Source organism: Buteo buteo, chromosome 6 (genome assembly GCF_964188355.1).
Source record: "Buteo buteo chromosome 6, bButBut1.hap1.1, whole genome shotgun sequence".
Lineage (NCBI taxonomy): Eukaryota > Metazoa > Chordata > Aves > Accipitriformes > Accipitridae > Buteo > Buteo buteo.
Genome location: NC_134176.1, coordinates 35,911,585 through 35,939,518, shown reverse-complemented (window position 1 = coordinate 35,939,518; position 27,934 = coordinate 35,911,585). Strand labels below are relative to the sequence as shown.

The 27,934-nt window shown below is 34.4% G+C and overlaps 1 protein-coding gene across 12 annotated transcripts in view; it reads right to left on the bottom strand.

The window, feature by feature from the left end:
• The window catches only part of RYR3 (ryanodine receptor 3), a 245,176-nt gene that overhangs the window by 135,824 nt on the left and 81,418 nt on the right, over positions 1-27,934 (bottom strand). For 11 of the 12 annotated variants that reach the window (XM_075030407.1, XM_075030397.1, XM_075030399.1 and 8 more), the window contains 11 exons: positions 24,573-24,746; positions 20,505-20,626; positions 17,078-17,246; positions 15,907-16,042; positions 14,126-14,221; positions 13,312-13,430; positions 10,727-10,860; positions 9,849-10,090; positions 4,638-4,830; positions 1,272-1,488; positions 957-1,061 (listed from right to left, as the gene is read on the bottom strand). In XM_075030407.1, the coding sequence (XP_074886508.1) occupies positions 957-1,061; positions 1,272-1,488; positions 4,638-4,830; positions 9,849-10,090; positions 10,727-10,860; positions 13,312-13,430; positions 14,126-14,221; positions 15,907-16,042; positions 17,078-17,246; positions 20,505-20,626; positions 24,573-24,746 (1,707 nt within the window). Of the gene's footprint in view, positions 1-956; positions 1,062-1,271; positions 1,489-4,637; positions 4,831-9,848; positions 10,091-10,726; positions 10,861-12,685; positions 12,795-13,311; positions 13,431-14,125; positions 14,222-15,906; positions 16,043-17,077; positions 17,247-20,504; positions 20,627-24,572; positions 24,747-27,934 lie in introns of those variants that run through there. The other variant, XM_075030408.1, reaches the window with a different exon arrangement.

Here is a 27,934-nt window from a genome sequence, read left to right as displayed (position 1 = left end):
CACATACATTAAAAAGGTTATCAAAGTTCAGAATTTCAATAGCAATGACATTTTAGCAGATAGTATGATAGAGTTATTGAAGAAAAAGGTAAATCAAGTCCATAAGTAAAAACAGCAGAAGGTAAGAGAAGGAAAAAGATTCTTCTGAGGCAGGATACAGTTGTGATGGGCACATGGAAGACTACCCCAGTAAATGTGAATTTGAAAGGAAGTAAGATGAAATAATCTAAATTCAAGGCAGAATACAGTCTTCAGAATTTTATATTACTAGGGGAAGGTACCAATTTTAATGTAATTGTTGAATTTAATATAATATTCTGAATATAATATTCTTGTCCTACCCTTTTAACTGTTTTTCATTTGGTGACATCCACTGGGCAGGAAATGCCTTGTCACATGCATTAAATAATACCTACCAGATGGCCTTACTCTCTTCAAGCTGTTAGGTTATACCACATTATAAGGAATCATTATAACAATATGTTTTAAATGTAACTAATTAAATAAAAAAACTGAGCTTTGAGGAATTTAAACGATTACAAAAGTCACCAAAACCCTGTCCCCATTACCAACAGAAGCAAATTTCCACAATGGACTTTTTGCTTGTTATCTCTTTGATCCACAACACTACAGTAACAAAAGAGTTAGCTGAGGGGTTACTCGGTATGATTTTCAGTAGAATTCTATCTTGGCATAGCTAGTATGTTTCTCAATTAAGATATTTTTTCTAATGGTTAATTACTTAGAGTCCTAAAACATGTACGTAATTTATATTCCAGATTTGCCTTGTAATCAGTAGTTAACATCACTGTCTCCTGCCAGCTTACATGTCATCTATTGTTAGTAATGTATAAACCACCATTAAATACTCTGTTTAACTTCCAAGTCCAGGTGTTCTGGTAGAAGACTTAACCTAATATCAGTGACTGTACCCAGACAGGTCATTCAAAACATACCTTGCCATATGTCCAGCCCAGTTCTATTTTATTCATTCCCCACAGTTCATGGATATTTTCAGCTAGTTTGTCCCTGATCTTTTCAAGATGAAAAGGAAGAGCAATCTAAGAAAAGAGCATAATAATTCCACAAATAAGAAAAGGTTCCAGTTACCACACCTTGTAGATCCAAGATCATATAGTTCTGTTAAATACACCACAACACACAAATGATTAATTGCTAAGAAAGCCGGCAAGCTAGCTTAGTTTTTATATTGCAAATTTAAATGTTGTTAAGCCATATTTTACAATCCCATTATTGCATACTTAGCATACCTGACTAGTGTCTATCGGACAAGGGATAAAGGAGGCTTGGGAGAGGAATTGTGTTGTACCCAGCAAATCCCTCACTCCATCAGAATCTCTCTTATATTCCTTCACTGGTTCCAGTTTCATCTTCTCTTTTGGAAGCAATGCTTCGTAACAGGGAGCATAGCCAGCAGGAGGCAGAAATTTAAACTCTCCGTGACGTCCACCCAGTAAGAAACGAACTCTGCAATTTTCAAGAAAGAAATTATACTCCTAAATAGTCAGCATATACTAACATTATAAAAAAATAATTTAGAAACTTAAACGTTTATTTGAAAAGCATTTACAAAAATGCAGATGTATTTCATGCTTTGATAAACACCAAAAAGTTACCAAGCATTCATAGTAGCAGATACTATCAATAACATCATCACCTACCCACTATTTTTTGAAAATTTGTTTTGGCCAAAGCAAAAATAATTATTCAATGCAGCAGCATATTTAAAAAAAAAAAAAGTTTCTTACTTAGAATCAAATGGTTGTAAACTGTGAAATTTTAAATGCATTTAAATTATGTGGAAACACAAATCTAATTTAAATTGGATTGTTACTCTAAAAGATCCCATAGGGACTATTTATATAGCACTTAAAAGTTTTAAAGCAACTTCTCAGTGCACTCATGCAGGAAGTTGACACATGAGATAAAAAACCAGAGGGTATGGTAAAAAACCCCCACTATGATCATAATACATAAATCAAGCAAACAAAATTATACCCAGTACTACAACTGGGAATGAGTTTCAGAAGCGTAACTAAGATTTCCATTAAACCCCTAAAGTTTTCTGCTTCTCCTCAGATATATATGTTTCATACAGATTTAAGAGTATACAAGGAAAAACAACAAAGAAACTATCCAACTTCATACTTCATGGTCCTCATGTAGGCAAACTCTAGAGGCCTACACAGAAAATTAAAAACAATTGTTGCCTCTAGGAAATAGCCCATATATTTGTATTGATGGGGTGACCAGAAGCCTCTACCACTTTTTACTTACACTTCTAGAAATACTCTAACTATCAGATCAACATATTTCATTGATAGTGAGAGACATTAATAATAAAAGAGGAGAAAAATAAAGACACACAAGTTTTCTCAAACAGGATGTACATAAGCACAAGTCACAAATATCTGAAACAGCTCAATGTCCACAAGAAATACATTATTATTGATTACTTCTACTAAGCTTGAACTTTCTAATTTCATTTTAAAAATACATTGTTTGAAATATTTGGATGTTTCCAAGGCAGCTAAATATTTGAGATGACAACTTTGAGCTTAGACATTTCTTTATGGCAAGCCCCCACACAGATAAAATACTTTAAAAATAAAAAGGAGATCAATATTATTTGAAGACCTAGAAGACTAACTTCCTAAACAGACAAAAGTCAAAGAAAATTGAAATGAAATAACTCTCATGCAATTCTTCCCTTGCTGACCACTCCCCAGTAAATACTTCCTTTCTTCCTGCCAACTTGGTCAACTTTTCCAAGTTGTAGCAAACCATTCAATCTCATTGATCTTTATGATGTTCTCATTCCTTCTGAGGCCTGTTTTCTCCCTGCTCTTCACTGCAGTATCTAAACTTCCACACCCACTATATCCTCCTAAAGCTGCACACTCTCTTTTAAAAACCTAAACACTCTAAGAAGCTGTGGCTGTCTCATTTTAAAATAAATGTTCAGACCTTTCGATTACTCTCAGAATCAGAGACTAAGAAAGTCACAGAAAGCAGAAAAAAAAGCAGATAAACCACAACAGAAGTAGAAACATAAAGGGTTTGTGCCCAGTGCAGAACACTCTCCTCTACTCATGAACTCAGGATTCCCATGCAATAACATTTCTCTGATATTAACAGACACAGAAGATGACATATAACCTGCTACTGTCATCAGCTACGATTAACTACAAGAGAAAATGCTCTCACAAAATACACAAACAACATCAAATAAGAATCAAGAAAAATAATTACACAAATTTAATTTTCTTACAGGAAAAAGTAATGAATGTTCTCAAAAGCTCTTGTACTAATGCAGCTACATAGCAGGGTCACTCCCTGGGAATAAATGAAAATTGATTTGTTACTCCTTTCCAGGCCTCCTTTATGCTGTTTGGTCTCTGTTAGTATTCTCACCTGGGAGGTTCTCTTAAGCATGAGATGTTCAAAGTATTTATGTATTGATCACAGAAGGAAAAGCCCACAGCGAACTAGTTATCTGATTTACTTCACCTCAGAGAAACAAAGATTTCTTTTTTCTTAATTGTTAAATGTATGAACCATTTATAAGCTGAGCTTTCTTACACTTATGAAAGCTATATACTGTCTATTCTGGCCATACCAAACCTTCATTTCTCAAAAATTACCATGTAGAAGAGAAATCCTCCTTTAGATAAAAGCCAGCCCTTTGCATCTTTTCACTCCTTCACCACAATCTCTTACTCCACTCCTGATTGTTTCTTCTAAGCTTGGCATCTAGACCATTAGTATTTTTTCATAGTGAAAAATTTTTATAACTTATCCATTTTATGCAAAACTCATGTTCAACCTACAAAAGACAGAAAAATCCCAACCTTTCTTACTGAAGAATTCTCCTTAATTATATCTTTCCTTCCTAAAGTTTTTGCCTGTCAATACCAGCAATAAAGATGCTCTAAGATGAACTGAACAGAAATTGGTCAGGTTATAACAACAGTGCAAGAGCTAGTCTTTTGTTGTTGTGTCAGCTTTGTAACGTTAACACAAGTATTTTGGCCACTGAAGTAGGCTGACTTTTGCAGAAGATTTTCTGAATGATTTAAAGGTGAGATAACAACAAAAGCCTGGAAATGGTAAGTTCGAATCTCAGTATTTTAGCTACAAAACAGGTAAGAAATGGGCAATATTAGTAATGATATTCCAAAACTGCATCTCATCAGTTCTTTGTGTTTCCTATTGTGAACATAGTAGCAGTTTTCATGATGATTTAGGTTTTTTACTTCCTGCTGAGAAAGCCAGCGAGAATTTTAATTAGTGCCAAATGTGATGCTATGTTTCTAATGTGCTTTTTTTTACTGATAATCGGAATCAGACAAAATTCATTTCCTCTAGGTCACCAAATACCCATAAAATAATAATTCGCAGACACTGTGACTTGGTCAAATTGCTAACAGGCTCACATTTCACCCTGAATTGAAATCATCACTAAACAAATCAGTACTTTCCTGCCTACCTCCCTCCCAGTTGCTGGTTGGACAGAACTGAAACAACAAAACAAAACAAATCATACATGCATTTGGACAATATTTTGTGTGACAGGACAGCAAAGAAAACAACAATTAAAATCAAGTTGTACTTACTTTACACCTGCTGATAAACTTACAACAGGGAAGAAAAACCCTTCTGTACTGAAGTTCTCAAACATTCCCTGTACAGGTTGTCCATTAATGCGGAATGAAATGCTGGGTACACCTAAATCCAAGCAGCAGCTAACCACGTCATCAGATGCTAATAAATGCTGATTGACAGATGCCACAGCTCTGGGAACTCGACCTAGGATGAAAGTATTCAGTAATCAGAAGCTTTAAGCAGAGTCTCACAGGTTTAACAATGAAATTATTTCCTCAAAAACACCATCAAGTTTTTTGTTCATAGTCATGAAGACATGATCTTGCCCTTGAATGGTTCTACTTTTAGAGACAGTGAGTCAACTTTCCTCAAATTGATACGTAGCAGGAAAGTGCATAAACTGAGAAAATCACTTGAGACCTCTGACACTGTTTGCAAGACAGAAAGTGCTCAGCTGAAATCACTCAAGTTCACGCTTGTCGTGGTTTAACCCCAGCCAGCAACTAAGCACCATGCAGCTCCTCACTCACTCCTCCCCCACCCAGTGGGATGGGGGAGAAAATCAGGAAAAGAAGTAAAACTCGTGGGTTGAGATAAGAATGGTTTAATAGAACAGAAAAGAAACAACTAATAATGATAATGATAACACTAATAAAATGACAGCAGAAATGATAAAAGGATTGGAATATACAAGTGATGCACAGTGCAATTGCTCACCACCTGCTGATTGACACCCAGTTAGTCCCTGAGCAGCGATTTCCCCCTGCCCCGCCCTGCCCCCCAGTTTCTATACCAGATGTGACATCCCATGGTATGGAATACCCCCTTGGCCACTTTGGGTCAGCTGCCCAGGCTCTGTCCCCTCCCAGCTTCTTGTGTCCCTCCAGCTTTCTCACTGGCTGGGCATGAGAAGCTGAAAAATCCTTGACTTCAGACTAAACACTACTTAGCAACAACTGAAAACATCAGTGTTATCAACATTCTTTGAATACTGAATCAGAACATAGCACTGTACCAGCTACTAGGAAGACAGTTAACTCTATCCCAGCTGAAACCAGGACAACGCTGTAGCCTGATGCAAGAGTACTGAGGCACAGTAAATCATGCCCTCTTTATAAAAAGCTAACATTGATTTTTTTTTTCATTAGTTATTTGTGAAATACCAGATTCACATATCTGTGAATATTCAGTGGTGAGACACAGAAACAGGTTCTATGGAGAAGTTGCAGATATCCTGTCATTGGAAGTGTTCAAGGCCAGGTTGGATGGGATTTTGAGCATCCTGGTCTAGTGAAAGATGTCCCTGCCCATGGCAGCGGGGTTGGACTAGATGATCTTTAAAGGTCCCTTCCAACCCAAACCATTCTATGATTTTATAATTCTACTGGAGCTGTGTTTATGACCAATATCCAGGTTTACAGTATCAAGAGGTGGAATGGTATACTGAGTTATCAAAAAACGGACCAAGAATGTAATGGGCCAGGTTTTCTTTATCAACTACAGCCATACAGTAAACAGAGGGAGGTTTTCCCTACCTGGGAAGGTGGAATCTTACAGCTATGCACAGGACTCAGCAATTATAATAACAATTAACTCAAGATAATATATCTGAAGTAATCTAACTATACACATTCACAGGTAACTGCAGGTTTTCAACCGCACTTGAGTATCTGAGTATATTTTTAGCCAAGGAATATCTCTTCAGAATTCCTTTTGAAACAGTTTCCTTGAAAACATTGTATTTTAACTGTAGAGCAAGACTAATTAAGCAGTTAAGCACTATTCCAAATTACTGTGTTTGGAACTTCTTAAGAAAAAGTCAAGTCAGCTGTTCAGGACAGTTTAAGTACACTGAGTTTTCCCTTACTGCAGGAGATGAGATTTAAGAGACTTTCCAGCACTATATTTCTGAGGTTCAGTTAGTGTTTAATTTTGTATTAATGATTTATTCAGCCATTTCTAATGGAGCATATTACAGATGTCTCCCAGCCTACTCCCAAAAGTATTGAATTATGTGTGTGCACATGCACACACAGATATTTTAGATACAAAATCCTATGCTGGAACAATGCTAATAGAATTGAAAAGTCAAACACACCCAAATAAGGAAATGTTAGAACTAAGGCCATAAAATCGAATTCAGCGTACTTATGTATGCTGTATTTACCACACACCTTTTCACTGCATGGCCCCACACTATTCTTTTCTGAACAATTAAAGAGTACTTAGCTGTATATGGCATTTCAAGGCACAAAGAAATATTGGGAAATTAATGATTTTTAATACATGCCTTGAATAGTGTATCGTAAATAAAGCACAAGCTACGAATTGAACAAGCTAAAAGATAACCATCATTTACTGTGTATACAAGAGACATCTGGAAGGAAAAAGAACATGCTACTTTATAATTAAAGACTGTACACACAAGGACTGAAATAATGTCTTTTTTTCCCCAAAAAACTTCTGAATGCTCATGGATGGCTACACACTCAAGAAACAAAACTATTAAATTAAGACAAATCTACTGAGTGTGCTGATACTGAAGGTTTTTTTAAGTCTTCTGAACAAATTTTAAAAGACTTCTACAAGAAACATAGAAAGCTAAATTCCTGGTGAAACAAATTGTTACAAAATTTCCTTTACAAAAAAATGTTACATTCCCAACTCAATGTTTCAACATTTCATAGAAGAGGTGGCCCAAATTGACTGACCGGAAAAAAATGTCCACATCTCACTCTGGAAAATGAACTCAGTTTTCATCTCAATTTTATCTTGAGGCAGAGACCCAGCCAATAAAATTTGTTCTCAAACAATTCATGATTAACAAAGATATAAGCCAAAGAAAATACAATTTTAGACCATATTAATACAGTGTTAATAAAAGGTGATCCTCCAGTTTCATCTATATTCTTAACAAAATCTTCTATGTGAATGAAAGACCTTTACCAATTAAGATAGATTGTTACACATTTCAGGTACAAAACCTAATTGCCAGAGCTCTGTTTTAAATATTTGTGTAAGTAGAATACATATGTAAAATCTTCTAGAAATTTTAGCAACTGTTTCGCTTCCTACTGCTTTTCTATCTCCTTTCATTACTTATTGATAGTTCAATTAAGAATGGTGTTACAAAGATACCAGATGATGTAATTAAGGGTATACAACTAATTACCTGAATATTTTCTTATTTTATAGCCTTATGCATTATTTCTTCTCTGAAATGTTCCTTATTTAGAAAGCATTTAGGAACTTTAAGAAAGCAAACCCAACCATCAGCATTTCCTTTGTTGCCATTTGATTCTTACAATTAGCCAATAGCACTCTGCTAGTTGTTTCTATAGGAACATACACTGACACAGTCAAAAGGTATTCTGCTGTGACAAACCTGTCTCTTTACAAAAAGTATATTCGAGTTCCCTCTCCCTGGATATAGTACTGGGGGAGGGATAACCACACAAAAGTCAACAGCCTTGCTCGTAGCTCCAAAGCCACTTTCCAGCTAACTATGTGCTCCAGAGGGCTCTCACTAATCCCTCTCCAAAGCATCCTAATCAGATTCTTGTTTTCTCCTTTTTCCTCAGTGGTTACTCTTTATAACACACTCATTATTACAAAAATTATTTGAACTGCAACACTACAAATGAGCCCTCCTGTAAATTCCTTTTACTCTTCTAGAGCTCTTACTCAAATCTACTCTTGACTGCATGGGTGGCGACTTCCACTTTTTCCTTAACTCTGCCCACTAACATCTTCAACTTGCTTGAACAAAGAATGGCAAATAAGACCACAAGTTTACCCTCACTGATCTTCAAGTGACCACAAAATATACATTTGTTGGCATCCATTAACTCCCTTCTTTATAAATTGCAAGTGTAACCACTTCACTGCAGTACTAATTGAGAGTCTCCTAGATTACTACACACATTAAGAAGCATTCCTAGAAAAGCTCCATTTTTTTCTGTTAAGCCTATTTTAGATAATAACATGAAAAATATTTACTCAAACAGCATAGCAACTACAGGTTTTCAGTTTGATATTACACCACAGAAATTTATGTTCTAAAACCAACTGAAATTGTTAGTAACGTAGCAAGTCTTATTTCTAATTGCCACAATTATCTTTTATGAAACTATTTCTCAAAATTTAAATTGAATTTACCAAATCTATCAATAGATGTGAGGATGATAATGTAATTTTACTTCAACTGTAGATACAAAGTGAAAGAATAATGCAAATGTAGATGCATATACAATGAACTTGTCTCAGATCAATGTATCCATTTGTTTTTGAACAGATAGACTTAAGTCAGTATTGATCTAGATCTGGAAAATGCCATTTTTTGATCAAAATCATGAAAATAGAAGCCATCTGCTAAAAAGTGTAATTGGTATAATTCAATATTGACTAAAATCTCAAACAAGATGCCTGATCTGAAATTCTATGTAACTTCATGGTATCCAGGAATTCTGAATGTACCTCACTATAAAATAGCATGCTATATACACACAGGTGTAAGAGATTGAATTGTTATCCTGAACCATTTGCCTCAAAGATTGTTAGGTGTGAGGGACTGGACCATCATCTTAAGGAACTGTGAACTGCTTATCTCGAGCCCTTTGTCTCTAAGATGGCCTGTGTAAGCAGGACACTCCTCTGGCCATAAGGATGATTACCAGGCCATTGAGACATCCAGGGGAGGAAACAGGCTGGAGCTGATCTGGTGTTGATCATGGGAAGGTCGTGTGATAAACGAAACCTGCAGCGCATAACATTATTGAAATATGCCCGATAAGAACACATAGAAACAAGCTGTGGGCAGCTTTTCTTCACCACCAAAGAACTGAAGATTGAGGACCAACGGGACGCCCTTGGATCCGTGGCGGTGACCATCCTTGCAACTCCCATCACCGACTGCTTGCCTGAGGACCAACGGGACGCCGCTGGATCCGTGGTGGTGACCATCCTAGCAATCCTATCCCGACTGCTTGCTTGATTTCTACCTTTTCTTCCATTCTATCCTATAGCCACCATCTTCCACTTTTGCTACTTTTGATAATAAAAGCTATTTTGACTATACGGCATTTGACCTTGTTTCTGTCTTAATCTCGCTCCTGAGATCATATCGAAACCTTCCCCAACATTGGATCGGGACAACAGGTACTGAAAGTAAAGGTAGGTAACTCCTAAATGTAAGAGTAAGTGGAAGTAAACAAAGTACTTACCAGACCACAGATGAAGGCCATCAAAACCATACGAGTACAGGTCATCACCAACACCATTGCCTCCCCATCCTTCTCCACCTCCAGGATAGGGGGCATAACCTGAAGTAGAGGCCCATCCAACTCGTAAATGGGTGGGTTCTGCCGTCAAGAATGGATCAACCTGATCAATTATTAACTCAAAGTACCACTTCTTGTATTGGGCAGAGCCCTCAGCAACACCCAAAAATATGTTTGGTCTTATGCTAAGAAAGAAAATGTAAGCCAGTTAGTGTAAACATAGAACGTGACATATGAGTTATATTCCTGTATAACAATCAAATTCACTTTGCAAATATGGTAAGAGTGTAGATGTCCACATTTTGCTTATAATATTTAAAATAGTGACCCATTTTATGACTTTATAAGACTGCTGTAGAATTGTCTTCTAAAGTATAGGATCCATGCTTTGAAAAACTTATAGCCAAAAGAGGAGTAACAAGATAATTTCCCAAAATCAAAAAAACAGGAGTGAAGTTGCCAGGAAATCAAATCCGTCTTAAAACACACAAGTAGTTCACAGTATGTTTACATACTCTGTAATAATTATTAGCTAAAGTCATGCTCTGTTTTGAATGAGAAACAAGCAACTTTCATCCTTCCATTTCAGAACAGATCTTACTATTAATTAGCAATTTCTATTTGAGCACAGTTTCCATTACAATTGCCATATTGCTAGTAAAAATGGGGTTTTCAGAAGTTAATACATAAATACTTCCTAAAGTGTGTTAATATTGAAAGCTGTGGAACACCTCTTAGGTTACAGTATTTTCTTCAATTAATTATTGAAGATATCCAAGTTCCATTTTTTTCTAATATAACAATAAAACATGTCACTATACCTTGTCACATCATTAATCAAACGTGTTTGCAAGAGTAAGTCTCTTCTAGGCAGTAGATTGTCACAGATCAAATTTTGATTGGCACGAACTGCAACTCCATTACAGACACAGAGAGAGCAAAGCACATCGAGAACCTAAAAAAAAAAAAAAATTTTCAGAAGAAGTCAGGTAAAGGCAGTTGCATATATGATTATTCAGTTGTTAGCTTAATTTACGTTCAGAATAGACCTAAAGGAAGGAATATAATACATAATATCATTATTGTTTTCTAAATACTTTTCACATATATGGACCAAGTGTAGTCTGTACTACTGATAGAGGATATCAAACATTCATGGAACACAAATTCAGAACACAGGGTTTCAAAAATGCCTCAAAAAAACATCCTTTGAGATTCCTTATTCTCACTTCAATTAGAAAAAAGCAAAGCTAGAACAGCGGTATGTCAACTCTTTATAATTTTTTTTAATTAAATCTCATTAAAACTTTGAAATGTAAAATTAAATTCTTTGAGAAATTTACTGCAGCCCAAGAAACTTTCTGAGCAAAATTAGTGGACAATTCTCAACTGCAATCCTCAGACTGCTTATGATTCAGTTCTGAAAGCATGTTCTCAATATGTGAAGAGATCCGATTATTTTTTAAATGAAAAACATTTAAAAGAATTCACTATAAAGCAAAACAGTTTCAGAAAGATCTTATTCTAAATTTCAGCTTCCTTTTTTTTGGTCATAGTCTGAAAAGTGAAAGAGATTGACATAATTCTCCCACAGATTACTGGAGCAAAAGGTTTTGGAAGAGAGAACACAGCAACATAGTGTTGTTTAATGCTGAGGGACAGAGCTGCACACTTTTGCACGAAACAGAGAAGCTTAAAGATGCACTTGAGCTCTGACAAGCAATCATTGAGCTATGAGCCCAAAGAGAGCATCTGCAAGACAAAGAACCATCTTCGTACTGTTGATTACCATTTTGGAAACTGGTGTACAACACAAGGAGCAGCAGAACAGAACATTTATTTTAGCCACTCCTGTTCTCTGCCCAGTAGGTTAGCACAAAACCACCCTCAACGCCAGTTTAAGCTAATATATCGTGAACTTTGCTATGTCCCAGTCTGTGCATTTTCCTTTCTACCATAGCTGTTATTGGGCAGAAACCTCTAACAGAAGGGTAGAGGTGGTAACTTAAATAACTGCAGGAACTCTGACGAGTACTCAGCTGTAAAGTGTCTTAATAAGATTAATGATTATCAGTAACTCAGAGTTTACATATGAACTATTTAAATAATCTCTATGCACTCACTGACCATATTTCTGACACAAGGCTTTTCATTTAAAAAAATCCTTCAGATCAATAATTTCCCAGACAATTTTGGTTAACAATATTACTGTTTCTTATTTCCTAAATCACAACAGAATTTCTAATCTAGCAGGAGAACAAGATATACTGTTTCCAGAGGAATAAATAAATTCATTACTTCACATTATTTCATTACTTAGTCATTTTTAAAGACATTACAAATGGAAATGCAAAACTACATTACCCAGTCTAATTCTTTTCCTGTATACAACATTTTCCTTTTCCACTTTAAGTTCTTACTATGAGGTCTACATTAAGATGCTCCATCTGAAAGGTTCTCTTTGCAGGTGACTGGCACAGCACAATAATCTTGCTAACAGCTAAAAATAGTAAGCTAAACTTACTGCTGTAATTTCAACTTTTTTCTTATGCATACTTATATACATTCATACTCCTTAACCATGCTTAAAAATACTTCTCTTGCTTTTACCTTTTCTGTAGTTGCTTAGGTACCCCATATTAACTTTTCCTGTACATCAGTAATTTCAGCTCACTAAAACCGTCTTTGTTCTTCCTCCAGGTTAACAGTACTTCAAATAACTTTTTAATTGAGGAAGGAAACTCACATCAGAAAAACACACATAAAACTATATATCCTACTCTGTGTTGTGATGTCATCCTGATTGCAGCCAGAAACTGTGTTCACCTTCTTCTGTCATAATAAATTGCACATTGATGTCTAAATTAATTTCCACCATCATTTCTTCTTATATAACTCAGGATTTTTTTCTTTCTTCTGAACACCTGTGTTTTCAGATATTTAGATTATTCTTCCAATTTCTCATTTTATTTTGTTCTTTTCTGCTACTATTATTACTACTCAAGTTAGGAATAACTTTGCAGGATTTAGTTCTGTCTTTCTGCAGATACAACAATGGTAGTTCACTGCTTCTGCAGAGCCCTGCATCACAAAGCAAGCTACTCTGTCCATGTGTTTACAGCTACTAGAACGCTTCATTTTCTCAGCAAATTTGAAGTTCTAACTGGTTATCAATATTTCTTAACCATTTGCTTGTTATACAAATTTGCTGTATTTGAAACTGAAAAGCAATTACATATTACACATTTTTTAAATCTCAACAAAGCAATTTTGCAGATGTACTTCAAGGTTATTTTATTCCTTTAAAGGTACTAGAATCACATACTTCCATGTAGACATTCCTCTGGTTTTTTTTCCACAAATCATTGTAAGACTATCAATACAACCTTAGTTTTTCCAAACATACCTTGTAATTGCGACCATGTTTATCCAATAATGAAATAATGGATTTGATGTGCTCCTCAGCTATAATATTTAAAGCTTCTGGGCTTTCAATCAAGATGCAGTGCAATACTTCCAAAATACCTGTATGAAGACCACAGAATTAACACTGTCATTAAATCACCTGCGCAACTGAATACAATATAAAAGCTCAGTAAATAACAGAGTATCTTAAGAGATGCTATCTTTTCTCTAGCCTAAAAAGAGAATGAAAATACATTTAAAGAGTATTGATATGACTAAGTGAACCACATTAGACATAAATGCATTATGAAGCTGTTATTTCCATTTTCTTTTGAAAAAAACAACAATTTCAAGGCCACTTGAGAAAAATGCAAGTTTAGCTCCTTCTTTTCAATGAGAGAGATAACGGTTTTAGTAGGGAGCATTGTATAGTGTTTTGATATTTTGTTGAACACCCCACAGTGAAAAAAACCCTTCTCTCTCTCTGGTATTTGTACTTGTGCCCACAAATAACTCTGGTGTTATTCGATAGTGATGGGACAGTAGTCTTGATACTGTCTGACCCAATCCATTAATTCACCAAAGTCACATTCAACACTGATTGGATGTGGTACTGAACATACCAATGTACAGAACCAAAAAATGCCACAAAAATGTCTGTTTAAATGGAATACTTTGCTCAATTAAAAAAAAAATGCAGTGTGTTTGTTTTCTAACACACATTGTTTTCACTGAAAACTGCTCTATTTATAACGTAAAGACAGTTGTGTATGGTGTACTTATAGTTAATTTACATTGATAAAAGTGAGTCTCACCTGAGGAAGATTCTAATCTGTCCAATTTACTTATTAGCCAATCCAGGTTACTGGAAAACTGAGTACAATTGTTTCTGTTGCCACGAATGAGAGCAGCTGGAAAAACCCCACAAGGTATAATTTTATAATATTTATATATATTTTTAAATCACCAATGTTAATCATATATATTTTAAACATTTTTTATAACAACTTCACAAAATAATAAACAGACAAATCCTAAATATACATATGTTACAGTAATAAAGAATCAAGATTTTCATTAATTTGAGTATCAGAAACTGACATAACTTCTAAAGACCATGTAGGTTTTTTAAGTTGACAGGGACCTACTGGATAAACAAGAATTTCAGCAAAAAGATGTTTTATTTATGTTTTATTTTATTGCTAAATTTAAATAGAAATTATCCACCACCCTTGTTTGATGCAAATGTCAAGCACTGTCATGATCAAGAGGCTGAAACACTTCTATTTATTCCTACCAATGAGTGGGAAGGTCAATGCAGAAGTTTTAAGATCAAGTCCAGGCTGGTTGTACTGCTCTTTAGCTCTACTTTTTGATTAAAACATGTTATTGAATGGGTAGCTTTTCGTCTTCAGCAGCACAGAACACTATGTTATTCAACTGCACTTTGAAAGTTCAGCAGCATTCAAGTATTTCAAGCAATACTGTTTTTTTCTTCTAGAAGTTATTACTGATCATACAAAACCCCAAAAAAGTCTTTTGTATACAATTGTGAAAGATTTCTATTATAAAGCATTAATTAATATTTATTACGAAGCATTAACTTAATATTTATTAAATCATAACACGTGTGTTCAAGATGTACCTGCAGAAGAAAATCAAGACAAAATCTGAAAAGGCCTACATAGCACTAAAGAGGTTTGTTTCATCAAATTTTTTTTTGAGCTTCTAAGACTGTAATAAAATGCAGGCAATGGTATCTCATTACTTTCTAAAGCAATGAGATTTCACCAGAAGCACCTGCATGTCTGTGCTATGTGAATAACCCCATGCTTCAAAGCACTCCCCCTGGTTTCTTTTATTCTTGTCCTAACTCTCGACTTGTGTATTTTACTATGGTTTGGGACTAACTTTGTAATGAAATTAGAATGTATTTAAACTCCATCAGAAGACAAGATTCTCCCATATGAGGAATTACAAAACTCAGGTATCAAATTAGTGATTTAAAGAAATACACATATACTTCTCCTAATCTATAATTTTGGCCCTTTGCTCTAGAGCATCTAGAGCTCTAGTTTGCTCTAGAAGGCATGGCACTGAAATGGGAAAAAAAACCCAAAAACCTCTTAATTTCTGTTTTATGTAATTATTTTTATTAACATTTAAATCTAAGCCTCAAGTGACAAACATGGATTCAGTAGACCTACAAGTTCTGACTATTACTTTCAGGTTTCTCTTCAGCATCATATATAAAGACTGTTTTCCTTTTTCTAATTTTTAAAATAATTCACACCTATTTGCATGCCACAGGTACATTGACATTTAAATAATAATAAAAAAAACCCAAAAAACAAAAACCACATTTGGCATGCTGCACCAATCTTTTTTTCCTAGCTGAGCTTTATTTTTCTGCTGTATCATTGCTCTATAAACTCTGTTCTCTGTAATAAATATCAGTAAGTATATGGAAGAAATTCTATAATTTACATGACAGAATGAATAACACACAAAGCATTCTTTGGTGGTGAAGCAGCAAGAAGAATATAAATAATACACATCCTAGTCTTTTACATTAGTAGATTACTGAAGAACTTACCTAACAATTTGTAAAGGAGATTCAAAATTTCTTTCCATGCTGTACCATGTTCTTCTCTTGCAATTCCTGCAAAATGAGCTGCGCTGTTGTAGTCATTTAAGCGATCAATGCAATTCAAAACTAGTGCCAGCATTCCCTAAACACATATGACAGAGAGGAAAGCGAACTGTACATGAAAAAGCATTTGTTGTTGTCCTTTTAAAAGATTTTTTTTCCTGTACGCATTTAAAAGTTGCACCATCTTAGATAAAAAAAACCAAAACTATTGTGCTTACAAGATTTCAATATGTATTTTTCTATATCAGAATCATCCATTTTAGAGAATGATTCTATACTGTTCCTTGGTCAGCTAAGTATTATAAAAAGTAAGGAATAAACAAAGCTGACAATAAAGGCTTCAATAATTTTTGTGAACAGACTCTTTTTTACAGAAAATCTTCCTTACATAGGAAAAAAATAACCACTTTTAAATTTATATACAAAGGAATTTTTGTTTATTAAAAAAGGTGGGAATTTTACTGTCCAATAAAATATCTGTAAAATAAACAAGTTCAAATACTAGAATAGATTTTTAATTTCAGTTTGATTGGAGACTAAAACAGTATTGAAAACCTGCAAACAATCCAAACATCTAAAACCATTGTAAAATATATTTCCTATTTACACAGAAGTGTAATTATTCCATTTTCAGAGAGGAGCAATTCTACATTAATGTAATATATATCCTTCTCTAAAACTAGCACTATTCCAGTTTCTAGAGATAAAATGTTCCTGTTTCACACCCTAGTGAACAGAAAAGACATCAGAAATAACATCTAACATTGATCCCAGTTTTATCTGGGGTATCCAGAATGTATAACTTCAGAGTGAAAAAGAAATTTCTTGTCACAATCATCTCTTTTTAAAATGACATCTGTTTAAAGATGCTCAGAAGTATTAAGACCAAATTTTATGAGAGCATGCTTGTGGCCTGTGACAAGTGTGGAAGTGAAAAATACGTAACAGCAAGTTAACATGCGGCATTACAGTCTACTATGTATATAGATCAGCTACAGAACTTTACATTATAAATCATATGCATGCATCTAGATGATAATGTTTAGGTTCTTCTCAATGTTTGTGACATGATACACTTAAAATTAAAATAATGTAACAATTCTTCTCTCTCTACCTCTTCCTTGAATAGATTTTGTCTGTTTTTGAGTGACCGAAGCTTGCTTTGCTTATCTTCATGTCCCAGGTCTTCTTCGGGAAGCTGGAAGTAAGTAATCAGGTCTTGCAGAGTCTGAGCCATCTCCTCAATAGGCAGGGCAGAGGGTGATAGTGTTCTGTTGTTTCCACTATGGAAAACAAGAAGACAGACTGGTGGCATTAGTCATCTTCCCACTGTAATTTACAGTATTATGTAGCAGCCTATTTTCTGTTGGTATCTAAATCAAGTCTTGCTATACATATGACATATGTATATGAGCAACAGCTAATCTGAATTGCAAATCATTCAAACATCAATTGTTTAGGTGTCCAGTGCTCAGAGCTTCCTGAAGTGGAATGACATTTCCCTTTCTGCACTGATGTAAAGAGAGAGAATGATTGAAAAAACTGAAAAAATGAGCAGAAGAAACAATATAAATCAGCAAAAAGATGAAACAGATGAAAGATGTACTGAAGTCCTTTCTTACAGTAATTGATTTTGTTTAGATACTTTAAATCCTATTGATGATATAGGCATAATGTGCAGATGGACTAAAATAGTAGCAGTTATTGAGGCTGTACACCCCCAGTCTTCTAGAGGAAGAATACAAAAATTACAAGTAATCCTAACCATTAATTAGGTCTTCTGTATCAACTCTATGTAGGAAATAAAGAAGGGTGGGATTTAAAAAACATAAAGCATTTCAAAGAATCTCAGTTGTCAGTAAAATATTGTCTCTTTTCTCTTCAAGCATTTCCTCAATCTTGGGTGACAACCCAATTTTTCAGAGTCTGACTCATTATTATAAATAGTATAAGCTTGGAGGAGCTGATTGCTGGCAGAGGTGGCTCTGTTTTTATATCCTCAGCACAAGAAATACAAAGGCGTAGCATAGTCCCTTGTGATACTGAAGAAGTAATGTTTTAAATGCAGTCTCATATGGTGGGTTCTGTGGAAGCAAATTCTTTATTATAAACTATTTTTTCTTTTTTTTTTTTTCATCTATTAGGCAGTAATACAAGGATGACCACTTTATCATAATAATTAAAACTTCTGCCAAGCATTATGAAAAAATACTTTCTTCAGTACTACATCCATTCTTACTGATTTCATTGTGTATTCTTATATGCTGATCTCAGCAATTATAAATGAATATGCATTGACACAGAATTGTATTTTACCCCAAAAATCTTCAGACAAAAACATAGCATATGGAAGAGCTATAGGAAAGGAAACAAGGAACTTTCACTGAATTGAAGATCTTTGTATTGCTGCTTTTTAAAGAGCTATTATCATGTAAGTTTAGTAATGTAAGATAAATATCATGAACAATTTACTCTAAAAATTGAGGGAAGGGAAGGGGAGCAAAAGTAACAAAAGAAATAACATAATAAAATTATGCTTCAAAATGCCGCATATTTTCAAACTAACCTAGCTAAAGGTATTATTCAAAAAGTCAAACACAACCACTCATGTAAGACAGTTTTCACGATAACTCCCTTCACTGTCCGAATACTAAATCCCTCATCAGAACAATCAGTTTACAACTGTTTCCATGTAAAGTCTCAAACTTATTGGTAACTAAGGTCTGTCAAAATGAAGCTAAACCAAATGACAGAAAACATTCTGAACAGTTTTGCACAAATTAGCAAGCCAGATGATACAGAGCAGTAGAACAAACCTTTTTAAGCACAACATATACTTCAAGAGGACTGGAAAAATTCAAGCTGAAGCAAGTGCATTAATATGGTAAAAGCAAGTCAAATTTTGATTTGGAAAAATCTATTTCATAAATAATGTTGTTTAAATAGAGGCTTGAATCCAGAACACCAAACTAGGGATGAAATGTGATAAATAGAGTAACTTTTCATGCTCATTTTTTCAATGGTTCATTAAGATTCAACATCTCCTAAGGATGCAAAGGCTCTTCAGTCAGCAACATACAAATTTAGATAAACTGCTTTGAATTATATTCATGTCCAACACATTTGTTTTGTTATTGGCCAAGGTTGTATTTTTCCATAAAAAGAAAGCTATTATGCTGCCACACGTGTGGCAATGATATTAGGCAACTACTTAACAAGTACAGCTCTTTATATAACCTTCTCAATAAACCAGGATTGTGACAGAGCAAGTCTGGTATCATATTAAATTGTTTAAATTCCCTGACTTTCTAATATCCTTTGTAGTACTGACTCCATGCTTAGGGTACTCGTATATTGCATGTTCCATAATGCCCAGGTATCCAAGGGCTTTGGTGTTTTGATCTGTGGAAACAGCCAACACTATTTCCACATTAGTTTTTTAGTTCTATTATACAGTTAGGGGAACAGCCCAATCTCAGATAATTCTTACTGAGGTATTATTACTAACTGCATTGCCCTCTAGTACAGCAAAGATCTGGAAAATAAATACTATTCAGAAGGTAATTCTATTGATTCTATTCTAAAGTCTTAGAATCACAACTTGAATTATTCCTTAAAATCAGATATAGTCACTGTCTCTCTCTGAGATGCTGTTACTGACTTTGAATACCCATAAATACATTCCAGTGCAAATAAATGAGTTGGTTTAAACAGGAAGTTTAGGAATGCTCACATAATAATTTAGCTGAGAGAGAGGTTAAGAAGTTGTTCCTTCTACCTTCTCAGCTGACAGTTATCCTTCTGCCGTAATTGTTGTTACTACATATCATCTGCTATACTGCATACAGATCACCAGAGAGAACTACCTCTCCTCTGATCTTTACATCTTCCAGATATGATCAGAGGGGTGACAGAGAAGTAGGAGGATCAACAGTATGGGTGATTAAAAAGGTACAGGTAAAATATTTCAGCCCAGATTTTTAAGGCAACAAATTGGTATTCTCCTCACAGACATGTAGAGATCTATTTTGTACTTCCTTCTATTGTTTATTTGCATGGACTTGGGGCTGCTATGGTTTCCCATCGTGGTTTTGACCTAAACAGTACTAGGCATCAATATCCCTTTCAATTAGTTTGACAAATTTGAATAGAGTTAGGTATAATATTGGGTCTACCAAGAAAAACAGAAAAATAAGAACCCTTTTATGAATATTTTGAAGTTCTAGCTACTGTAGAATACTTACTAATGGAGTTACGCTAAGATCATTTAGCATGTTTTCTACAACCTGGATTATGATCCAGTTTGCTTCTGGCTTCAAGGTATTAGATTTCATGTAATCTTAAATAAGCTCTTTTATCTATTTAATGGCATTACTCATCAAAATTACAAACTTAAGTCAGTAAAAATCTATTGCTAATAGCTTCTAAATAAAAATACTTGAAAGCAGGAAATAAGGATTCTGTTAGAGAAATTATCATTTCAGAATACTTTAAAAAACAAACAAACAAAAAATGGTGGTATATAAGTTGGTAACAAGTACCTTATAAACTGGCTGAATAAGCTTGTAGTATTGCGAATGATTCGAGCAGCCTGGGATTCCTCATGCTGACATCTTTGTAAGGTTAGACCATCATCCATATGGCCTTCTTGGTGTAATATAACCTATTGAAAGTCAGTAATTATCACAATAATTACTTAAAAAACCATTGTGCTTTTAAATATTTTGTAATTTATTTCAATACTGCACTAAAACCAGTAATTGCATATATACTGAGCTACTACTTGTTAAACACTTTATCTGAACACCTGTTTATCAATTAATTACAAATTTGTCAATTGCATAAAAGTTATTCAGAGAAGACATTTTAATGCACCTTTATTCTCCTGCAATTCATTAAACATACATGCTTAACAAATATTTTTCAACTGAAACAAAATATGTCATTCTTTCTATGTTCTGGCTGTCAGGGAGAGAGGATCTTCACTATCTTAAGCATCATTTACTAAAGCATTCACTCATGAAAAGACTACTGACAAGAAAATCAAGCTGGAGTGACAAACATCATAAAAATTACAATGCAGCTAAAGTAGCAACAACATTTATGAGTAAATTCTGATTCATTTAACTATTCTTTACACATTATGTTGGATTCTTATCAGAACCAGATGTGAATATCATATGAACTTCAAGCAACAACAGAGATCCTTTGGTGGGTTTTTAATTTTTCCCTTTAAATAAACACCCAATTTCACAAAAAGCCATCATAATTTTTAGGTATCACAAAAACCAGTCTTGATCATTTTGAGGCATTGCAATCCTACAGCACTTCTGTAAGAATTAAACATGAGTTATCCTGCCTCTTTGCCCAATATGTAACCTACTGAATTCTCCACTGAAAAATGTATTTTTCTTTAGCTGTAAGGTAGTAAAAATTTGCTGCCCAACTTCCCAGTTAGCTGAGTAATTCTGAAGGCACTAAATAGCTAACAAAGAAACTAATAATGTTACACAAGTGGTTACTGCCACAAATGGGAAGGTTATTTACCAACAGCTTTTTTTACATACTGGCATATAGGTATACCAAAGCATTGGAAAGTGATGTTTTTTCTATACTTGGCAGGATCCAAAGTACACATGTGCTCTGTTCCTTCCAACATGCTGAGGAAGTGCTTTTAAAAGAGGCAAACAATCACCCTACAAGTTCATCTGGACCCCAGAATCCATGGAAATGTGATGGAGAAGACATTTTTGAACAAGTATCTTGATAATATTATCTTAAAGGTGACTAGTTTACTATTTGTCATCTTTTCTCTTTCTTCAAGTAATTCTTTATATAGAGTCACACTGTGGGTAACTTTGTTAGCTGACATATCGCTGTTTCCATAAAGAAGGGTCCTGGGGTCTCTTAACTGAACAATATCTAAGGAACCATTCTTCCCATCACAAAACTAGTAAGAAAACATTTGACAAACAGATTACGTTTCCTCAAGTCATTGCATGTAGCTCCACATTTCGCAGCTACAGTAATGGTACAGGAATGAAAATATTTGACAGATAGGATACCAAAGCTTCCATGCTTTACAAAGTAATTGCGCCTTCACCATTGTGTAGTAGATATGCACTCTTCTCCCTAAATATACAGTAGATCAGGGAAGAGAGAAGTCTTTTAGAAGGACCTAATTTTCCCTATTTCTCTGACCCCCAAAAAACCCCAAACCCCACGCCAAAACCTCAACTAAATCATCCAGAAACAACACAACTAAAGGAAAGTTCTATTTACATCTCCAGTAAGTAGATCACAGCCAGAAGCATCCAGCACTTCCTACTCCAATTCCTCAGATAAACCACTCCCCTGAGTATAAAGGGGCATTTTGCACTGCCTTGCTTGTTGCAGTACAGCAGGGCATTGATATTGACCAACACCCTGAGCAATGGTCTCCAGAATGTGAATTCAAAACATGTAGCATATATTTCTCTGTTCTCTGAGCTCTAGCATTCTGGAGCTCTGCAGGAGTTCATAGCTTGCACAGAAGCAAACTCTCAAACTGAGAAGACAAGCATCCATCACTCACACTGGACAGTGGGGGAATGTGGAACAGAATATCAATGTAAACATCATCACTACCTGGCAAAGTCTTGAACCCTTGGTTACCAAGATCTCAGAGAGAGATACAACAGATCAAAATTCCAGCAGAAAACGTGCCACAGAAGCCTCATCAATGATGCTAGAATTTCTTACATATTTGTGTTTTGCAAAGACAGCATGATAACTAGATATATGAAACTACATGAAAGCAAAACAATAGAAATTTTTACTTGGCGTTTTGAGTATTTTATAACAAAACTAATCCCATAGTTGTTTTCTCCCCTCTATAGATTTGCAGCAGCTGTCAGTGGATAATAGCTAGCTTATGTGAAAAAAAACACCCTTTGCCTCTTGTAAAAGTAAGGTATTTCTCAATCCTCCTAGGGCTACTGAGGCATGTTACAAAAACTGCAGGTCAGCTTGAGAAGGATTACAGTGACTGAAAGTGAATATCTCCTGACAAAATGATGGTCAAGTATGCATACAAAGCTATGACTTCACTTTTACTGTAGAAAAATAAATCTGATATGAAATCTGGAAGGGATGTATACATGTAAACTACCTTACAAAATTATAGTCCAGTACTGTATTTTGCAAAGGATGAAAAACTGTTTCTTGCCTCCACAAGAATATCAGTTACAGGAAGCAAGAAGGTCTGGATTTTCGTCTGTTTGAAGGCACTTAACAGGAAAGAATTCTCCAGGTAAGAGGCAACAAAAGATTTTGAGTCTTCGAACATGAATGAAACAGTTTGAAAGGAGAACAAAAGTGATAGCAATTATGGAGGCTCTATTAGTCCCTTGCTGCTGAGCAGAAAACTGGGGGAAAAAAACCACTAAACTTCACAGGAAGCTATTGCAAAATTATTCACTGAATACAGAGGAAGAATCTACATGTTGTCTTTTCAGGAAATAAAATTGGACCCTCTGAGGAAACAGAATCCCATAGCTAATACTGTCTTGGGAAAGGAAGAGGCAATCATCATGTGATTAAATCAAGAAAATACTGAATGACTGGCATACAAAGAAGAATTTCTCTCATCAGCCAGGTTGCTGAAAAGTAGTGAAGGGGTTGGGTACTCACTGCCCATTTATGACCATGTGTGCTGCATAAATAAATAAGATTGTGCCAAGGGTGTCCTGAAGACCTCATTTTTTGTGTTACAGTGCTTGTGTATGGATATTCTTCTGTGAATGTACATACATACAAGTAATTAAAGAAGAATCCCAAATTCTGTTCAGTCATGAACTTTTCTGTGTGTGTGTTCTAGCAATAGGTTCACGTTGTAAAAATCTATGAATACAGAATCAAAGAATCATTTGGTAATGATGCAGTTATGCAAAGCTAGTACTAAACCCCTTAATTTTGAATGAAATATAAACATAATTTGAAGAGATAACAGGTCATATGCCACTAATGAAGAATATACTCATACCTTTTGATCATAAGGCTGAGAGAAAGAAAGACCTTGTTGATGCCACATCACAATTACACCTAATATTTTGGCAGGAAATTGTTTGTTAATATCCCTCAAGAAGCCTAACAAACGGCCCCAGAAACTCCTTACGTAACAAATTCAATTGCCATTTCATACAATATACTCAATTAAAAAAAATCTAAAACACCAGTGAATGTAAGATGACTTACAAGTTTACGCCCTTAAACAGTTAAACATAGATTTTCAAAAAAGTGATTTGACCACCCAAATCAGGTATTTCCACATTTCACTGAAGTGTCAAAAATAAAAACTGAGCCCAAATTAATAATTTCTTCGGCCAAGAAAAATAGCTAAATACATTTCTTAGTGGCAAAGTTTTTCTTCAGTTACATAGTTATGTTAATATCCACCATTGTTTTCATTTTTAGAATGAAACATTCACGTCGTTTTCAATAAACTAGCACAAAACAGTTAAACCCACAATTGCCACATTGGAAGAATGGCAAAAACCAGGACAGACCAAAACTGTTATGCAACTAACATTAATTTTACAAGTAATTACAAAAAAAATTTCAAACATTACCTTTCTTTTCAAGGGACCTAAACGTGCTGATTTAGCATCTTGTGCTTTGTAAGTCAACCATAAGGCACTGGTCACATGTTGGACAAAACAGATTGAATCACCGTACTTTATTTCTGGGACTCCCATTCCATCAATGTCACGTTTAAGACTAGAATCCTGCTTTTCTTTTAGCTCCTAAGAAGATAAAATAAAAGCTGGCATTTAATCTCTATACTAGAACTGGATAAACCATTGAATTCTACACTGAAACACATTCCAACACTGAACAATGTTTATGCTATTTCTGTTGTTAAGATGCAACTAAATTTCATTTCACATAATTTCTGTTTCTATCCAATTAATTAGTCAGAGTCCAATTAAAAATAATTTCACATCTGAAGCATCATTTTCATTGAAGCAAGAAAATTCAGGTAAAATCTATTATCATGCAAAGAAATATATATTAAAAAAATCTTTAAATATTTAACCTAACCTAATCAATAACTGAGTTACTGATGTAATTAAAGTTTCAGTTTAGTTGAGTCTGTAGAACTCTACATTACTAAAATTTTCAAATTTCATCTTAAATATGAAAAAGAAAAATGAGCAGAAACATATTTTGAAATTTAGTTAAAATATTTTTATGCTAAAGAATTTTTTGCTTATAAATACTAGATGTGGAAAAAAACTTCCCTTGGAATAATGCCTCTGTATTGCAACAACCAGCAAAGAAGAAAATATTAATTTTAAAAATAATTACAATTTGGCTTTTACATTTCTTTTACTTTTGCATTTCTTTATTTTTTTACATTTATTTTATTTTTCCATTTATCCTCTTTATAAGAGGAACTGGATTCTTTCAAATCTCTTTTAAAGACATTGCTCAATGTTTGGCTGGAATACCCAGTGCAATTTTTAAGCCCCACCTACTTCTTAATCCCATCAGTCTTCATTCACAACCAGAGGATTTTAAATCTCCAGCACAACAGCAAGTAGCTTTTTCTTCAAAATAAAATAGTTTTGCTTTCAAAAGTGAATTCAGGAATAAGAAAATAATTACGCAGCAAATTCTGTAATAGCAAATTATGGATGTATGTGCATGTGTATGATTAAACAAAAACCTCTAAGTAAATAGAATAATTAGATTATATCATTTTTCTATGATTTCAACTGCTGATGGACTTAACCTTAAGTGTACATAGTTGCTCATTTGTTGCTAAGTAAACAAAATATGTTAGACATTGATACACAGTTTAAATTATTATATGTGTAACAGGTTCTTATTTCAGTTTACTGAATGTGCAACATCTGTGGAGTAAAGAGAAGCTCTATTTTAACTATGCTAATCTACTTTCATTTATAAGGAATTTAGCTGTCACATTTCAACAATAACATTAGTTGAAACAGATAGCATTATAATGCCAAGATGAAGCAGAATGAAATTACAAGACATTCCTTGGGGATACCATTACAGTATCAAGACTATGGGGAAATCATGTCACATCATATTTATGCAGACTGTACTATCACATACAGATAAAGATGAACTCATTCAATACACATTTATGGTGAGGCCATTAAATGAAAAATACAATAAAGTAGCAATTAATTATTTGGCTTTACATAGCACCCTGAAGATTAAAACATTTTTCTCAAATATTACATCTGAGTCAAGAATCAGGCATCAATGAAAATTTCAGCGAAAGAAATCATAATGTAGTAACAAGTGATCCTAATTAAGTTACTGTTCTAAAAAAAATTGAGCGATACTGATCTTTTCTGAAAACACTAAACAAAGAAACACCAAGATTTTTCAAATTTCAGAAATAAAGCTTCAGAATGATTTAGGGGGCCTGAAGGCTGTTCTCACTTTAAGCAATACAGCATAAATTCCTCTTCATGATGTTTTGCTCTTTGTGCTCTGTCCAGTTTCTCTAGGATTTCAGCCAAGTCATTTGAGAGCAGTGTGCAAAGAGAGGGTGTATTTTCTAACAGCTGAAAAGTATAGTCAGATAAAGATTATCAGAGGAGAAGGGGAAAAAAATGTATCTCTTATCTAGACATTTGTACATATCTTAGCAGCAAAATATCCAAACACTTTCTCCTTCAAAATCCTCTCTTCACAACCTATTCTCAGTTTAACTCCCTCAGGACATGAATGAATCAAGACAAAGAAAACGAATCACATCATGGGTCAAGAAGATGGCAAAGGAAAAATAACAGTAACAAAAAATAAAAGAAATAAGGAATGAACAAAGGAACTTGAGGACAAAGCTGTCAAAGATGCAATTTTCACAAGATATTTAATATACTAGAAGAAGGGCAAGATTTAGAAAATGAGAGAATTCATAGAATCAGATTCCAACATGATAGAAGGAAAGTAAGGAATGGCAGTGTGAACAGAACAAGTAAACCGAGCTGCCTTTACAACTATTTTTCAACAGTTGTCTTGTAAAAACACAGTACGGAAAAAACTCTTGCTATCTTAAGGGCGTGTTTACCTACCCCTAAGAATGGTAAGACAACCTGGCTGCTGAACTCTTATTAAATCTAACCTACGCAGCTGATTAAAATTGTACCTTTTGGTGTTGCACACTGTTATTGCATTAAAAGTACTGCCACAGGCTTCCCCAATTTGACAAAAGAAAATGATAAAAGTTCCACAAATGTAAGAGCAGAGGACTGATACACTGAGCTTACCTATCTTGCTAGTGGGCTTACTGTACTCTGTATACTTTGCTGTATACATCTCTACACCCCAGTAGGCATGAAAAAAAAAAAGGTGATTTTAATTTTACCTTCTACTTACTCATCCCATATAAAATAAGTAGAAAAAAAATAGCTTAATACTGTATTTGAAATGCAGTACTTACTGGGAAATGACAATCGTAAAATATGAACTTACAAATAAACACTTGGAACTTTTAGAGACAATTGTAGGTAAAGGACTCTGTAATATCTATCATCTTATTCCAAAAACGAATTAAACTTTATGATTACTACTAAACTATTACAACATCCTAATGCCATGTTGAGCCCCTAAGATAGCTACATGCTGGCAGTAATATTAAAATGATATCAAATCCTTCTGCATGAGTCATCTGTGACTTTTGAATGTGTCAGAATGTTACTTACTCAAACTACACCAATAACTTCTTCATTGTCAATTGAAATAAATCGTCATGAAAATAAAATATGGAATCTCAAACATTAATTCTGGGCCACAACAATTTTTAAATAAACAGATATTTTTAAATAAGCTCTTGTTCTTCAGTGTGTTCATTCTCAAAGAAATTTATAAGCAGAACCAAGGTTCTGCTCACCAGAGTATACTGAGCCAAGTACTGCGCTGGAATGAGAACATCCCATTTCAAAACAGGATT